This window comes from Narcine bancroftii, chromosome 5, assembly GCF_036971445.1.
Source record: "Narcine bancroftii isolate sNarBan1 chromosome 5, sNarBan1.hap1, whole genome shotgun sequence".
Classification (NCBI taxonomy): Eukaryota; Metazoa; Chordata; class Chondrichthyes; order Torpediniformes; family Narcinidae; genus Narcine; species Narcine bancroftii.
In genome coordinates, this window is record NC_091473.1 from 186,285,343 (window position 1) to 186,303,816 (window position 18,474).

An 18,474-nucleotide genomic window follows, 5' to 3' on the forward strand; every position below is an offset into this window, starting at 1 on the left:
TCCCCACAGATGAGATCTCATTGAATTGCACAGCACAGAAACATGACAGGGGGTGAACTTTTAAATATGGGGGGGGGGGGGGGGGGAGGAAACAATAGGGTAGATAGTCATGGTCTTTCTCCCCCACAGTCAGAGATTCTAAAATTAGAGGGCATGATTTAAGGTGAGAGAGGAAGGATTTAAAAGGGGCCCTGAGGGGGGGACTTTTTCCCCTGGAGAGGGTGGTGGGTGTGTGGAATGAGCTGCCAGTGGAATTGGTAGAGGCAGGGACAATTAGTGTTTGGGCAGGCTCACGGATTGGAAATGTTTACAAGGATAAAAGGCCACATAAAGACAAACAAGATGAGCTTGTTTCCTGGTTCGAAACAGATGGAGAAAAAGAGTAAACCCTTCCCTTTTCATTCCCTCTCTCCCAAGGCAGATTCACCTCCATTAGTAGGATTAAAGAGGCAGCAAATTTACAGCGAGTATCTGCAGAGTATCAGCTGTAGCTCCCTCCTCCATCTTCTGACATACACCAAGCAGAAATAACTGCTAGATGCATCAGTTACTCATTCAAGGCTTATGAAACACTTGTACAGTACAACCACCAGAATCTGGGACTGGCCACGCCTAGACTTGGTAGATTTAATTTTTTTTTAAGGTGCACAGATTTGGAAAGAGTGCAGCCTCCAATAAAGAGGAAGAAATTGGTATCGTGCGAGCAGAATTGGTCCAGTGAAAGGGTGAGAATGCACAGGTGCCTGTGCAAGTACAGAAACAGTAAAAGACACAGAGGATTTCAGGACATAGCTACAGGTCTGAAAGAGACATCCACAATTGCTGGAATACAGGGATACATGCCAAAAACCAAGTTTCATATGATACACAGGGAAAAGGTGGGGCAGGATGGTTTAATGTGTCACTAAAGGTTCACATTGATCCAGTATGGGCGTGATGACTTCAGGCAATGAACTGTGTCTTGGAAAGAGAGCTATTTTAAATCTTGTCCATATGGAGCATGATTACTGTCCAAAGGCATGAGAAGTCTAATTAAAAACTGGCTTATCAAGCTCCTTGATCATTTCAAGTCTCTAACTCACACACAAGAGAGTTGTGGATGCCGAGAATGCATTGCCAGGGGTGGTAGTGGAGGCTGGATCATTTCAGGCATTTAAGAGACTCTTTGACAGACACATGGATAAAGAAAAATTGAGGGTTATGAGGTTCTAAGTGTTTCATTTTTTTTTGGTAGGAATATATAGGTCGACATAGCATCAAGGGTCGAAGGGCCTGTGCTGTAATATTCTATATAAAAAAGACCAGGATGGGTCAAATTTATCAGTCCTTCCCAATCCCAACTCATCCCATTGTTGAGCACTGAGCAACTTATAACATTCACCTACAAACCCCAGGCTCTGTTCCCTGCTGAATGATGAAATACAGGCAGACATCTCTCCTAGATGGCTTCCTCCTTGCATTCCAACGCTCGCCCTCTTGCACCACTAACTCTTGGCAGCGAGAATGGTAATTTGCAATTTCCTTCCTTTCAGCCTTCAACTGCATGGTTCCTACCAGCTCATACATTAACTTGCCTGCAATTATTAGTGGGCTGTCGAGGATTTAGCATTTGTACCGAGAATAGAACATTACAGCACAGAAAACAGGCCCTTTGGTCCTTCTAGTCTGTGCTGAACTATTATTTCACCTCGCCCCACTGAACTGCACCCAGGCTATATCCCTCCCATCCACAAAATTGTCCCAATTCTTAAATGTGAAAAATTGAATTTTCTGTATTCACCACTTCAGCTGGTAACTCATTCCACATTCCTCCCATTCTCTGGGCGAAGATGTGTCCCCTCAAAAAAATTTGCCCTTTCACCCTTAACCTATGTTCTCTGGTTTGCATCTCACCGAAAAGCTGACCTACATTTACTCTATCTATATCCCTTATAATTTTAAACACCTCTATCAATCCCCCCCCCCTTCCACTCCATGGAATAAAGTCCTAACCTGCTTATCCTTTCTCTGTAACTCAATTCCTGAAGTCCCAGCAACATCCTGGTAAATCTTCTCTGTACTCTTTCAATCTTATTGATATCTTTCCTGTAGTTAGGTGACCAAAACTGCATACAATGCTCCAAATTTGGCCTCACCAATGTTTTAAACCCAACTACAAAATGCTGGTCAGATCCAGGGAGCATCTACTTAAATAAAATAAAAATCAGCTTTCAATACTACAATAAAAGATTTTGCCCTAAACCCTAGACAATCTTTAAGATGCATCCATATCATTAATATGTAGATTTGAATATTTTTACCATTTCATCTATTCTGTGCCCTCCCTTTCAGACCATCGACCCCTCCTCCCTGCCCCTCAATCTTAATCCAACTTTACATCAGTTTTGAGGAAATTATCATTCTCTTTCCGTGGATACTGCCTGGCTGACTGAGTATTCCCAGCAGTTTGTGCTTTTATTTCCAACATCCACAGTATTTTGTTTTCTGTGAAACACAAAAGTCTGCAGACCCTGAGATTGCAGCAAAAACACAGAAATGCTGGAGGAACTCAGCAGGTCTCACAGCGTCCATAGGAGGCGAAGATTTACAACCATCGTTTTGGGCTTGAGACCTGCAGAGTTCCCCCAGTGTTTCTGTGTTTTTACAAGATTTGTTTTTCTTCCGGGTGATTATCTTTTCACCATTTTCTCTCAACTTTCAGTATGGCAACTATTTTTTATTCTATCTGCTCATCTCATCTAATACATCCTATACTAAATATAATAATGGACTTTTACTTTAAAAATTCTGATTTCGTACTTCCCAACCGACGGAGCACAACTCTTTAGGATTAACCATCAGTTCCAGTGCACGTGACAGACGTTAGATGCCAATAATCAGTTCTTACCTACGACTCCTGTGACAAAACAGAATCTGTCAGTCCTCACACAAAAAGAGAGCAGTTTATTCTGAAATCTCAAAGGGTTAATGGCAATGGAGGCCAGAAGATCCAAAGATCACTTTTAACTCTCCATTTCAAGGTAATCCCTTACTAACCACAGAGCACCTTAAGGTGGTACGTGAGTGGAAAAAAGGCTGAGAACCTCTAGTTTAGTCAAATACAGTAAATCACTTTTACAACATACTCGAGAGGTGTGCAGCCAAAGAGGAGAAGACAGCAAGTAAAAATGTTTTCTTTTCACCTCAAGTAGCGTCAATTTTTAAAATATATATATATTCAATAGAAGTACAGAAGAATGTGAAACTTGACTGCTTCACAGGGAAGGGGATCCATAAACTTTGAGCAGAGCCCTAAGGTTGGGGGTGGGGGGACCATAGCCAAATAAAGATGCAACTGAGTGAGACCACTTGACCTGGAGGGGGGGTCAATTGACAAAGAGAAGTGCAGCCAATCACCAGAACTCCACATTCCCTGGGCCACACACCTCTAACAAGCAGCCATACTACTTGCCCCAACCCAATCAACACCAGCCCTGAAGGCAACCTTTTCACAATGGTCATGCTTGGGGAGGTGGCGGGGTCATTGCTCACAGGTCCTCGACACAACGAGCATTTCACTCTCGGTAGATTAATGACATCTCTTCACACCAGTGCTCTGGTTCCTCGCAATACAAACTGCAAAGGTACCAAAGGATGAACCCTTGTTACTTCTCCATCAGAAAGGAATAGAACCTGCTTACAATGCAATATCCCTACCAAAAGCAGGTCTTTTATGTATGGAATTTTATTTTAGTTGTTACGAAAAGTGGATTCAAAAAGCAGTGTCAACTTTTCAAACATAGGTTATCTAAGGTGGCACGGATAGTGAGATGCTTGTACAGAGTCTGCAGCTCAGGTTAAATCCGCCACTGTCTGGAAAGGGTTTGGATGTTCACCCCGTGACCTGCGTGGGTTTTTCTCTGATGCTCCAGTTTCTTTCCCCCCTTCAAAATGTACCGGGGGTTTTAGGCTAATTGGGAGCCACAGTTTTCATGGGCCAGAAGGGCTGCATTGTTAAAATTAATTAAATTAAGAGATACCGATTTTCCACTGGTGACTGAGTCAAACAAATCAGCAAGGAATGTTGTATTTCTGCAAACATATTTCCTTTTATGTACACCAGTCATAGAAAGAGCGACAGAGTGAAATTGCAAGATCTTTGCACGCTAAAAGATTAGCAAGAGCTCGCTTGCAAGTTGCTCTCCGTAATCAATGATGTGACGGAGGAAGGATTGAATGTACTTTCAAACTCGTCTTCTGAACTCAGGTCATCATCTCTTAGATCCACATTGGAACGAGCATTCTTGCGCCTGTAGAATGAACACAAGAATTGGAGCAGTTATGGTCTGTGAAAGGAGGTCATTCAGGCACCGCAGTTGCCTGTCCAGTGGACACACAGTTGCACCTACATTCAGTCAGATGATGGATGACCTGTTTAACTCTGGCTCCAATTACCCTTGATGTGTTGCCTGATCTATTGTTGGTCTTGTTTTCCATTGACCCCAACCTGTCCAGAAGATTTTTCACCACCTACAACATCACTCTTATTGCGAGCAGTTTTGGGCTCCTCATTTAAGAAAGGATCCATTGACATTGGAGAGAATTCAGAGGAGGTTCACTGGGATGATTCCATGAATTTTAATACGAGGAACGTTTTACACCTTTGTCCTGCATTCGTTGGAATTTAGGAGAATGTGGGGGGATCTCACTGAAACATTTTGAATGTTGAAAGGCATGTACAGAGCAGATGTAGTAAGGTGGTTTTCCTTGATGGAAGAGTCGAGGACAAAAAGGGCACAACTTCAGGATAAATGGTGTCCACTTAGAACAGAGAAGCATATGAATTTTTTTTCAGGTTGAGGGTGGTAAATCTGTGGAATTCGTTGCCACAGGTGGTTGTGGAGTCGAGGTTATTGGGTGTATTTAAGGCAGAGGTTGGTGGGTTCTTGATTAGCCAGGGCATCAAAGGTTATGGGGAGAAGACCAGGCAGAGGGGCTGAGGGGGGAAATGGATCAGCTCATGATTGAATTGTGGGGCAGACTCGATGGGCTGAATAGCCTATTTCTGCTCCTAATGTATGTCTTATCACCTCTTGTAATTGTAGTGTAGGTTAGTGTAATGCTGTTACAGCGTCAGCGATCAGGACATGGGTTTGAATCCCGCACTCTGTAAGGAGATGGTACGTTCTCCCCTTGTTTGCATGGGATTTTCCTGGGGGGCTCCAGTTTCCTCCCACCTTTCAAAACGTTCTGGGGTATAGGTCAATCGGGTGTAATTGGGCGGCACAGAGTCGTGGGCCAAAAGGGCCTGTCACCGTGCTGTATATCTAAACTGGCTCTGCACTCAGCTCCAGAGAAAATATTAAATATTTCATCTTGATTTATCTGGTCTCGAGTATTTCACCCTAAACACTTCCATTAGACCAATCCTTACTCTTCTGTACCTGAGGAAACAGAAGAACACAAGGAATAGGCACTGAAGATCACCTGGCATGTTGAGCCTGCTCCATGGCTGATCTGGCCTTGGACTCAGCTCTACCTAACTTCTCTAGCACCAAGGAGCAGCTAATGGTCAAAATGGTCTGGGTGCACTCAGTATGCCAATCTTTCACATTAGAGGGAGTGGCACTGTTAAAGGTCTTTGGAACATTATAGATACAAATTTTTCCTTTTGTATTCTGACCTAGATTCAGAAATACCAGTCCAACTTCATTTTGCACAATCCTTCTCCCTCATTCGAAGAATGGCAAACATAACCTTTTACTAACTCAGGCTCCACAAACTTGAGAACTGAGCTAGCCAGTCTGTACTTCTTGTCTATTTATACTTTTTCTTATATCTTATTATCTAAATGGTGTCTGTTTAGGAAAAAGGGAGATGCAGAGAGACATGGGTGCTGCTGTGCATCAGTCGTTGAAAGTGGGCGTACGGGTGCAGCAGGCGGTGAGGAGGGCGAATGAAGCTTCTATCATCAAGGACCCTGACCAGCCAGGCCACACCCTCTTCTCACTATAACTATCAGGAAGGAAGTTCAGGAGCCTGAAGATGCACACCCAATGGCACCAAAATAGCTTCTTTCCCCTCTGCCATTGGATTTCTGAATGGACAATGAATTTCAGAACCTCACTTCCTCTTCTTTTGCTCCAATTTATTTATTTTTTAAAAATAGTGTATTTACAGAAATGCAATTTATCGCAAAGTTTGCACTTGTTTTGCACAATAATGCAAAGCAACAAATTTCATCACACACGTTCATGACAATAAAACTGATTCCGATTTCCCATCAGATCCGAGGCCCTTAATGACTGACTCTTCCTCTACAGTGGAATCAGTTGCACAAAAAGAATTTCATGCCTTACTCCTAGGTTGTCTTACCAGATGTCTTTTTCCAAAGACTTGATCCGATTCTGCAGTTGTTCATTAGCCTCGTGCACCTCCTCCAGTTCCCGAAGACTTTTCTTCCGTGCAGCCTCCAGCCTCTCGATTTCCTCCTCTGCTTCATCCACTTGCCGCTTCAGAGCTTTCACTCGCAAGGTCAGCTGTAAGCAGGGTTGTGGGAGTGGGGAAACGAGGAAAAAAGCCGCAACTGACAATAAATAACTTGCTGTAAAAATATATATATATATTTTTTAAAACCACCCTCCAAATTGCAAAAATGTTTGCTGTCACTATCTGAGGGCCTTTCCTGGGCCTAACACATTGTGAAGAAAGCACATCTGCGCCTCTACTCTCTCAGGAGTTTGCGGAGATTTGGTATGACACCAGAAACCTTGGCAAACTTCCACAGATGTGTGGTGAAAAGTGCACTGACCGGCTGCAATATGGCCTGCAAAAGGTAACGGACACACCCTGGTGAATCACAGGCAAAACCCTCCACTCCATCAAGATCATCTACGGGGAACGCTGCCTTCGGAGAGCAGCAGCGATCAAGGACCCACACCACCCAGCACATGCTCTGTTCTCACTGCTGCCAGCAGGAAAGCGGCACAGGTGCCTCAAGAAGTAACTACCAGGTTCAGGAACAGCTGCTACCCCTCCAACAGCAGACTCCTCGATAACAAACTGAATAACAGACTCATTTAAGGATTCTTTGGAGATAATTTATCACAGAATACTTATTTTTTCAGCATTGCAAAGTTTGTTTACATTTCTCTTTTTTGTATAGATATCTTTCTTAATTACCATTAAGTAGCAATTCAGCCTAACAAATATATTCTGACAATAAACGAGAATTTTGGCCTGAAGTTTCTACATTCTGATGCCACACCATGCAAATTCCTCATGTTTTGTGAACTACGTCCACATAATAAATGAAAAATTAGCCTAAAAATCTTTACTGTGAATATTTATTCCCCTTTTATATGCATTTTCCCTTTTTCTGACTCGTGGCATTTTATGGTCATTAATTTATACTACTATTGTTGGGAGTATCTTGCATACTTGTGTGGCTGCAGCAAGAATTTTAATGTATCTGTACATGGTAATGTACACTCATTCCCATACCTTCTTGACCACTGCATGAATGGATACAATAACTTAATGGCATGAAGTTGTTCTGATGAGTGAGACACACAAATATGCAGGGTAGAGGGATGTGGATCACGAGCAGTTTAATTTGGTAACCGGTTTGGCAGAGACATTGCACACTGAGGCCTTCTACAGTCGAAGTGATAAACGTGACATAGAAATGATGGGATCGCTTATTCAAGTCAAGTTTATTGTCATCTGATTGCAAAAGTACAATCTGATGAAACAACGTTCTCCAGTCTTTAATGCAAAGCACACAGATGCACAACCAAACGTTACATACGTGCAGACAAACTATACATATGCAGGACAAGATTTCATAAATATAAGTAAATAATTTTGTAATTAGGAGTCTCGGAGGGTTAGTGTGAGCAGTTCCTTTGGTCGTTCTGCATTCTCACTGCCCGTGGGAAAAAGCTGTTCCTCAGCCTGGTGGTGCTGGCTCTGATACTCCTGCATCTTCTCCCCGACGGGAGCAGCTGAAAGATGCTATGTGCGGGGTGGAAGGGATCCTCAACAATTTTGCGCACCCTCTTCAGACAACGATCCCAGTAGATCACGTCGATGGGGGTGGGGGAAAGGGAGATTCTAGTGATCCTCTCTGCCACTCTTACAGCCCTGTGGATTGACCTTCAATCCATTTCTCTGCAGCAACCGTACCACACTGTGATGCAGCTGGCCAGGGCGCTTCCAATAGAGCTCCTGTAGAAGGCTGACATGATTGATTCCAGCTGGTAACCTTGTCTGCTTCAGTCTTCTCAGGAGGTGCAGTCTTCTCTTTTTTTTTCTTCTGATATAGGTTCTTGCATGGTCCCTTTCTAATTGTGTTGATAACAGACCCGATGCTACACCTACATCCCCACTGAGATTCTGAGGAGCACTGTGCCCAGAAGATCTTTCTGGGAGCTGCCCAGAGAAAATAAACAACCAGAATGCTTCCCAGCAACTGAGGATCACCATTCATGGCCTTTGGAACGGCAATGATAAAATACCGAAGCAATAAAGTTTTCACATTCTCTACCCACCAAAAATATCAGTTATCTTTCTTTCTCTTAAAATTATTTGTATTAATTGATAGAGAAAAATATTACATGTATATATTGTTTAGCTTTTATAGAATGCAATATCAGTTTTCAATTATTGAAAAGATTTCAATTCTCAATCCTCAGTGAAGATGAATTCTCACCTTTCCTCCCTCCTGTGAAACATCCATTGTCTGTTAGTCTGTACTCCTCCCACTGCCCATTCTTCCCTTCTCCCCAATCTTTAAATTCAGGCACCTGCCTGCATTTTACTTCTACTGTGAAGAAGGGCTCAGGCCCGAAACGTTGGTAATATATATTTTCCTCCTGTGGACAGTGTGAGACCTGGCGAATTCCTCCAGCATTTTTGTATTTTTACACACCAGAAGTGAGCGACGTGGTGCAGCAGACAACACAGCTGCCACATCACTCCAGCAACCCAGATTTTATCCCAACCCTGGGTGCTGAGTAAGAATATGCACCTTCTCTTTCAGACAGTTTCCCTAGGTGCGTCAATTCCCTTCCATGTCTCAAATATGTACTAATAAGATAATCAACTACTATAAGTAATCCTGTCAGTGGATAGAAGGTGAAGCTGGGTGGAGATGAAGAGAACAAGAGGTAGAATAGATTACAGGGAATTAAGCTGGAGAATGTTGGCTTATATTCAGTGGGTCAAATAGCTTCTTTCTAGATTTCAGACACAGAAGCAGAAATAGGCTACATTTAGACCATCGAGTTTGCCTTGCCATTCAATTATGAGCTGATCCATTTCCCTTCTCCCCATAACCTTTGATGCCCTGGCTAATCAAGAATACATCAATCTCTGCCTTACAATGCACCCAATGATTTGGCCTCCACAACCACCAAAGGCAATAAATTCCACAGATCCATTATCCTCTGGCTGAAGAAATTCATAAACATCTCTGTTCCAAGCGGACGGCCTTCAATCCTGAAGTTGTGCCTTCTTGTCCTGGACTCTCTAACCATGGGAAACAGACTTTCTACATCAACTCTTGTCTACGCCTTTCAACATTATCCACAAAAACATGAATGGACTGTTCCCAAAGGAGCCAACATGGAGTTTCTAGACTGTCTGGTCTATTTCAGCATTACAGTGATCAGGGAAGGGGAAAGGTATGGAGAATTCCTGCAAACATTTGATCCAATTCCTTTTTGGAAACTACTCCAACTCTTTTCCAAAAGCGTACCTGGTCTTTCTCGTCGGAGACATGCTGCCTCTCGTCATCAAGCTGAATGGTCAGTTCCTTTATCTTCCTTTCCAGTTTGCGATTCGATGCCTGCAGAATACTTCGTTCCCTGTTAAAAGTGAGGTGGGGGGTGGTGGTGGAAGATAGAAAGACCATTGAGGAAATGGATAATTCACAAGTCATCCTTATGATCAGGTTCAAATTGAAAACTGGTCTCCATGGTTTACCGTAAAGGAAAAATAGGTTTGCAATTGTGAAATTTATCAAGTGTTCTGAAATATTTACTTACACATGTGGCAGCCCTAATATTGGAAATGTATTCAGTGTTGATCTCCTTTTGGTGTTGCTGAAATGTAGAAGGAACCTACCTTTGGAATTAACCTGCCTTTGGAACAGATCATCATTGTTTTCACTAGCCCTCGAGGTCGAGGATGACAGTCTTCATTCCGACCTCACTCGAGTCCAATCTTGGAAAGTGGCCCACCGAGCGGAGATGCTTGTGCGTGTATTTCTTTAACCTGTACTTAATGTTCCACTCCAAGACGCACACGATACTTCACAAATATACCAATGGCGTGAAAACCACGACGATTGGAGCTGGAGGATTTTTTGCAGCCTTCGTCCACCTTCATAGCTGTTGAGTTCAAAGTAACTTCGTCCACCTGTTCCACCATTGAGGTCTTGGTTGTATGTTCTTTGTCAGGGACACATCACCCTTGACCTCACCGCCATAGGTGGACCTACCAGGAGCATATCTCCAGATGGCATCGCTCTCAGGACCCTACAAAGTTCTCCACCACAAGGTGACACATACACAGATGGAGAAAGACCAACTATGTCTTGTCAAGTTTATTATCATTTGATTGTACAAGTACAGCCTGATGAAACCACGTTCTCCGGTCCTCGGTGCAAAACATGCAGACATACATATAGACTAACAATACATGTGCAGGACAAGTATTCATATATACAAATAAATAAATATTGTTTTGTAAATGTGAGTGCCTCAGATGGTTCGTGTGATCATTTCCTTGGATTGTTCAGCATTCTCTCTGCCTGTGGAAAGAAGCTGTTCCTCAGCCTGGTGGTGCTGGATTTGATCCTCCTGCATCTCTTCCCCGATGGGAGTAGCTGAAAGATGCAGTGTGCAGTGTGGAAGGGATCCTCAATGATAATGCACACCCTCTTCAGACTCCGATTCCGGTAGATCGCCGATGGGAGGGAGACTCCAGTGATTTCTCTGCACTCCTATAGTCCTGTGAATTGACCTCCGATCCATTTCTTTACAGCAACCATATCGCACTGTGATGCATTGTCCAGGATGCTCTCAATAGAGCTCCTGTAGAAGGATGACATGGTGGCTGGTAGCCTTGCCTACTTCAGTCTTCTCAAGTACAGTCACTGTTGTGCCTTCCTGACAAATAAGATGTTGTCTGTCCACTAGTTAAATGGACTCCAAGGAACCTGGTGCTCTCTACTCACACCACTAAGGAGTTATTGATGATGCCCAAGGTAAAAGTGCAGAGCAGCGGTTCTTAATCGGTGGGCCATGACCCATTGGTGGGCCGAAACAAGTTTCCATGTGGGTCTTTAAAAATGTTAAATAAAATAAATACTTTAAATGAGATAAAGATGTCTTTGCCTTGAAAATATTGCTCAGTCATTGCCACTAGTGGGCCATAGCATGTTTGGCTGGAAGCCAGGTGGGCCTCAGACTGAAAAAGGTTGAGAACCACCGGAGGGCAAGAGGGCACAATTTCAGGATTGAAGGGCAACTGTTCAGAACAGAGGTACAGAGGAATTTCTTTAGCCAGCAGGTGGTGAATTTGCAGCCACAGGTGGTTGTGGAGGCCAGGTCATTGGGTGCACTTCAGGGCAGAGATTGATAGGTTCTTGATTAGCCAGGGCATCAAAGGTTATGGGGAGAAAGCCGGGCAAGGGGCTGAATGGGAAAATGGATCAGCTCATGATTAAATGGCATGGCAGACTCGATGGGCTGAATGGCCTTCTTTTTCTTCTGCTCCTATGTCTCATGGTAATCAAGCACAATTTTTTACCCTCTGTGCATCTTCCAAAGGCAAGTTGGTTGATGTACACCATAGTATTAACAACCCAATAGGGATTCTGGCCACTAGAGTGGATCTTCCCCCCCCCCCCCCCCCCTCCCCACCTCGAGTCTGGACCTGACCATTACATTACCTCTCCTCTGACTGCAACTGATCCTCCAGCTCTCCGATTCGAGATTCAAGCTGAGACAAATTAACGTTCGGTTTCAAGCTTCCTTCGGAATTTGCCAATCTGGACTTGAGATCCTTATTCTGCAAAACAAAGAATTCCAAGGAGTTTATGATAGAGGAGACTAGATAAAGTGTTAAACTGTTGCATCCACGACAACCCCAGAGTGGTACAGCCAGTATAAGGGTTAATGCAACACTATTACAGTGCCAGCCACCAGGGTTCGAATCTGACACTGTCTGTAAGGAATCTGTATGTCCTCCCTATGTCTGTGTGGGTTTCTTCTGGGTGCTCCGGTTTCCTCCTACCTTCCAAAAAATGTACAGAGGTTGTAGGTTAGTTGAGGTATTTGTGCTACATGGGCTTATAGGGCAGAAGGGGCAGGTACTGTGCAGTATGTCTAAAACAAAAATTGGTGCTGCTTCCACATTCCACTGGGACTTGCTATGAAGCCACTGTTGTGTCTGTGCAGGGCACTCTGAAGTCCTGTTTATGTGGGCACCGGAGGTGAGGACACAGCATTTGTTTATGACAATATCATTAGATGCCACATAAATGGAAGTTGTTAACTTCAACTGCAGTAAAATACCTGATATCCAGCACCTAAGGGGATTGGTAGATGCCAGATAAGTCAATTTCCCGGTTGCTTGAGATTGTGTGTTGCATGAATGGAGGACTAATGGCGAGGTGTGCCAATTTTAAACTTGTGTATTTTGTTTTAACCTATTTATTTTCTGCAAATTTTTTGGTCCGTTGCTTGAATTCTGGATAACAGTGATTTTACTGAGTTAAAAGATCAGCCAACATACCTGTCTCTCCAAAGAAATTTTATCACATTCCAGATTCTGCCTTGCAGCCCGCTCTTGCATTAGTTCACTTCTCAGCTGCTCTATCTGTTAATAAGGAAGGGAAGAAATTAAAAACATACCATACCCCACACAATAGGCACCCTACTCTCCAACTTGATCATGGAGAAAAAGTACAAGTTGTACTGAGAAAGGGTTTCAAGGACATGTACAAAGCTTGTCTGGGGAAAATTGGTGGACCCGCTGGAACGGCAGTGCTGCTGTGGACCCGAGAGACCCACTCTCTCTGTGTGAACAAGTTCCCTCTAACTTTTCCTCTTTCATCTTTAACCCAGTCCTCTAGTTTGTATCTCACCTAACCTCAGTGGAAAAAGCCGACCTACCCTTATTCTATCTACACCCCTCATAATTTTGTACACCTCTATCAATTCTTTCCTCATTCTTCTGCGCTCCAGGGAATAAAGTCCTCACAGTGTAATCTTTCCCTGTAACTCAGTTCCGGAAATCCTGGCAACATCCGAGTAAATCTTCCCTGCCCTTTCTCAGTCTTATATCTTCCCTGTAGTTAGGTAATCAAAACTGCACATAATATTCAGCAGAAAGAAAACAATTAGTCTGGCGAATTTGCACCTCTTTCAAAGAACAATCCATTTAGAACAATGATTCAGATCTTTCTCATTAATTATTTTTCCCTTTCAAATTTCTTTTTTGATTTGATTCTACCTTCTTGTCAACTGCTGCCTACATAGTAGTTCCCACTAGTACATGCGAACTAGTTTAAAACCATAGCTCTCAGCCACTGGAAAGAGTTTCTCCAGAAGAATGAGTTTGTTGGGAAGAAGCCACAGCGATTGAACTTGCTGAACAGACTGAAGTGCGCAAGGCTGCTGGCCACCATCAGGTCAACCTACTCAAGGAGCCCTGTCGAGAGCATCTGGGCCGGCTGCATCACAGTGTGGTAGAGAGGATCAATAGAGTCTCCCTTCTTTCCATCAAATGTGATCTACTAGGATCATTGTCTGAAGAGGGCACACAAAATCATTGAGGACCCCTTCCTTTCTGCACACAGCATCTTTCAGCTCCTCCCATCAGGAAAGAAATACAGGAGTATCACAGCCAGCACCACCAGGCTGAGGAACAGCTTCTTCCCATCCGTAATGAGAACGCTGAATGACCAAAGGAACTGCTCAAACTAACCGTCTGAGATTCTCATATTTACAAATCAATATTTATTTGAATATATGGGGAGAAAATTCATAATTCTGAGGTGCAAAGGAACTTGAGAGTCCTCGTGTATATCCGAAACATTAACCCAGGTTGATTCGCAGATGAAGGCAGCAAATGCAATGTTGGCGTTCATTTCTAGAGGAATAGCAAACATGGAGTAGGGATGTAATGTTGAGACTCTATAAAGCACTGGTGAGAACCCACTTGGAGTATTGTGTACAGTTTTGGGTGTCTAAGGAAAACAAGCACTAGTTTTAGTTTTAGATAGGTTTCAGAGAAAATTTACTAGAATGATACCAGGAATGAAAGAGTTAGCATACAAAAGGAATGATTGTCAGCTCCTGGACTGTACTTCTTAGAGTAAATAAGGATGATTGGGGAGGCGGTGGGGGGGTGGGGGGGGGGGAAATCTCATGAAGACGTTTTGAATGCCAAAAGTACTGGAAAGAATGGATGTGGCAAGGATGCTTTCCCATGGTAGAGGGCACAACATCAAAATAAAAGGGTGTTAATTTAAAACAGAGATAGGAAAAATTTCTTTAGTTGGTGGGTCATGATTTTGTGAAACTTGTTGCCACAAGCACCTATGGAAGCGAAGTTGCTGGGTGTTTTTAAGGCAGGGATTGTCAGATATTTGACTAGTCAGGCCATCAAGAGTGGGGCTAAGTGGAAGGATGATTAGAATAGTTGGGCCGACTTGATGGCCCCACTCTGCTCCTATTTCTTGTGATCTTGTATGAATACTTAACACACATATAGACAAACTATATGCAGGACGTGTCTTGTTTTGTACTGAGGACCAGAGAACACTGTTTCATCAGGTTGTACTTGTGCAATCAGATGACAATGACTTGAATACACAGAATCTTGAAGCTTTTTTTAAAATATTTTTTTATTTTTCACTGTGAACCATATCAACCAAAATATATACAAACTTTTCTCATTAAATATACACAGTGGCATTTTCTCCCTTCTCCCCCTACCCTCCCTCCCCCCTTTCCATCCGCCTCCAAAACCAATAAATATTCAGCATGTACAATACAATAAACCCATTAAACAATGTCATCACACAATGAAAAATAAACAAGAAAAATGTGTCATCTACTTTTACACACTGGATCAAGTCGTTTTGTCTTCTTATCATTTTAGGAGGGTGGAGGTCCGATGCAACCCTCTCTGTTATGTTCCATGAATGGTTCCCAAATTTGTTCAAATAATGTGACTTTATTTTTTCCCAATGGAATATATTTATTCATTTCCATGTACCATTGCTGAATTCTCAGGCTCTCTTCCATTTTCCAAGTTCACATTATACATTTTTTGCTACTGCTAAGGCTATCATAATAAATCTTTTTTGCGCTTTATCCAATTTGAGGCCTAATTCCTTATATTACTTAGAAGAAAGATCTCTGGATTTTTTAGTATGTTATTTTTTGTAATTTTATTTAATACCTGATTTAGATCTTCCCAAAATATTTTCACTTTCTCACATGCAATAGTCAGTTTGGCAGTTCAATTTTAGGTTAAAAACTCTTCTATTTTATCATCTTTCCCCTCGTTCTCAGTTTGGTATAATTGTTCATAAAATTCCTTAAAGTTCTCATTAATCTCTATTGGATTATATGTAATTTGTTTGTCCTTTTTCCTTGATGCCAATACAGTTCTTTTAGCTTGTTCTGTTTTAAGTTGCCTGGCTAATAATTTATGTTTTTTCTGCTAGTTCGTAATACTTTTGCTTTATTTTCATTATGTTCTTCACCACCTTGTACATTTGTAATGTTTCGTTTTTTTTTGTCCACTAATTCTTTCCTTTTCATTATATCATCCCTTTTTACTAGTTCCTTTTCTGTACTTACTATCTCCCTTTCCAACTGCTCTATTTCCCGATTGTAGTTCTTTTTCATCTTAGTTACATAACTTATTATCTGCCCTCTAATTAAGGCTTTCATTGCGTCCCATAATAAAAATTTATCTTTCACTGATTCTGTATTTATTTCAAAATATGTTTTAATTTGGCGTTCAATAAACTCTCTAAATTCCTGCCTTTTAAGTAGCATGGAGTTTAACCTCCATCCATATGTTCTTGGTGGGATGTCCTCCAGTTCTATTGCTAATAACAGGGGTGAATGATCAAATAGTAATTGAGCTTTATATTCAATTTTCCTAACTCTCCCTTGAATATAGGCTGACAACAAAAACATATCAATCCTTGAGTATGTTTTATGCCTAGACGAATAATATGAATATTCCTTCTTCCCTGGGTGCTGCCTCCTCCATATATCCACAAGTTTCATTTCCTCCATTGATTTAACCATAAATTTGGCCACTTTATTCTTTTTGCTAGTCTTTTGTCCAGTTTTATCCAACATTGGATCCAAATTAAGGTTAAAATCCCCTCCTATCAATATATTTCCTTATGTATCTACAATCTTCAAAAAATTATCTTGCAAATTCCAAAATTCTGAATATATCTGACACTTTATCATTACATACCTCCCTGCTGGATCTACTATTTCCTCCTCTATTTTGATTGGTACATTTTTATTAATTAATATAGCTACACCTCTAGCTTTTGAATTATATGATGCTGCTGCTACGTGCCCTACCCAGTCTCTCTTTAATTTGTTATATTCCACTTCAGTTAGATGTGTTTCCTGCACAAATGCTATATCTATTTTTTCTTTTTTCAGTAAATTTAATAGCCTCTTCCTTTTAATTTGGTTATGTATTCCATTAATGTTTATAGTCATATAGTTCAACATGGCCATCTCATATCCTGTTTACACCTCATTTCCGCTTCCTCACCACCACCGTCCCCCTTTTCCCCATTTTCATCTCTCAGTTTTCCCTTTTTTAAACTCAATGTATGACAACAGATTTAAAACATAAAATACTCCAATAACTCCCACATCCAATATTCCCTTAACCTCAAATATCCCCCCCCCCGAGTTGCCCCTTATGCCGGGCAAGCACAACTCCCCTTTCCATTTGGATTGTGAACCTGCTTGCAAGCGTCAACTGATCTCACAGTGACAGTTATTCTCTCCCCACCCAACCCCCCCACCCTTCCCCAGAAAGCATTCTTTTTTTAAGAGTTCAAAACTTATGTCTGGGTAAATAAATATTTTTTGACCTTTGTATTCCAATGGTTTATTATCTTCTCTAACTTTATTCCTTGCCTGCTCCAGAATATTTTCTCTTGTTGTATATCTCAAAAATTTTACTAAAATGGATCTTGGTTTTTGATGTGTCTGTGGTTTCGGAGCTAATGCTCTGTGTGCCCTTTCTATTTCCATTCCTTCCTGTATTTTGGTCGTTCCCAGGACCTTTGGAATCCATTCTTTTATAAATTCCTTCATATCTGTGACTTCTTCATCTTCCTTCAGGCCCACTATTTTTATGTTGTTTCGCCTACTATAATTTTCCAACATATTAATTTTCTGAGCTAACAACTCTTGTGTCTCTGTAATTTTTTAACTCTTTCTTCCAATTTTCAATTTAAGTCGTTTACTTCCATTTCTACAGCCGTTTCTCATTCTTCCATATTTTCTACTCTTTTCCCTATTTCTGTAATGACCAGCTCTAATCTTTGCATTTTATCGTCTGTTCTTTTCATTTTTCTTTTAATTGCACTAAATGCTAACGCCAACCATTCTTTTAAGGCTCTTATTTATTCTTCAAAAAAAGCTTTATCTATATTCTGTCCAACTGTTTTACCTTCTATCTCTCTGTGAAGATCTTGGTCTTCTTCCTCTTCTGTGCCTGTACTTGTGTTTGTGTCTTCTTCTTTGTATCTGTATCTCTTCTGATTTTCCTGATGAGTAGCTTGTCTCACATTGTTGGACCTCTTCTTGCTTGGCCTCTTGCTGTTGGTCCTCTCCTTCTGAGCTGCTCATCTGTTGCGCCTAATGCTGCTGCTCCTCTTTCCTTTCACCCTGTCGACTTTCTTTCTCACCTGGTACTTCACTTCCTCTCCCGCTGCTTTCCTCATCTTCCAGCTGAGAGCCCTGGTGTCGGGCGTCCCTCAGCTGGTCGCGTGGTGGTTGCCCGCTCCTTGGCTGAGTCCCCCTCCCGTCGGTGTTTTCCTTCACCTTAGATTGTTGTTTGGCTCAGAGAGCCATTTTTGTAGTCCACCGGTCGGTGGGTTACGACTCTGCAGGACCATCACCAACTTGAGAGATCGGGCGCTCTTCGCCACCACGTGCAGGTAAGGCCTTCTCCTTTCTTTTCCAGTGTCTTTGCTTTTTTTTCCCGTTGTTTTTACTTTTTCCTCCTTGGGTGCAACTTTATCTTTTATTTCTTATATTTTGTATTTATTGAACTTTGTCTTTTCTTAACTTTTTTTCTTCTTTTCCGGAGATGGCTAGTTTTTACCCTACCGGCCACTACTCCATCACATGACTCCTCCCAGTCTCTAGGCTTTTTCAGGTACATTCTGTACTAAGAATGCACCTGAAGAAGCAGAAG

At 42.0% G+C, this 18,474-nt stretch overlaps 1 protein-coding gene across 6 annotated transcripts in view; it reads right to left on the reverse strand.

The window, feature by feature from the left end:
- Positions 1-6: 6 nt before the first annotated feature.
- LOC138764356 (cingulin-like) overlaps positions 7-18,474 on the reverse strand; it is a 149,169-nt gene continuing 130,701 nt past the window's right edge. For all 6 annotated transcript variants that reach the window (XM_069940177.1, XM_069940172.1, XM_069940178.1 and 3 more), the window contains 5 exons: positions 12,784-12,867; positions 11,939-12,057; positions 9,740-9,848; positions 6,355-6,518; positions 7-4,289 (listed from right to left, as the gene is read on the reverse strand). In XM_069940177.1, coding sequence (XP_069796278.1) covers positions 4,154-4,289; positions 6,355-6,518; positions 9,740-9,848; positions 11,939-12,057; positions 12,784-12,867 — 612 coding nt within the window. In that variant the 3' untranslated portion in view covers positions 7-4,153. The remainder of the gene's footprint in view (positions 4,290-6,354; positions 6,519-9,739; positions 9,849-11,938; positions 12,058-12,783; positions 12,868-18,474) is intronic.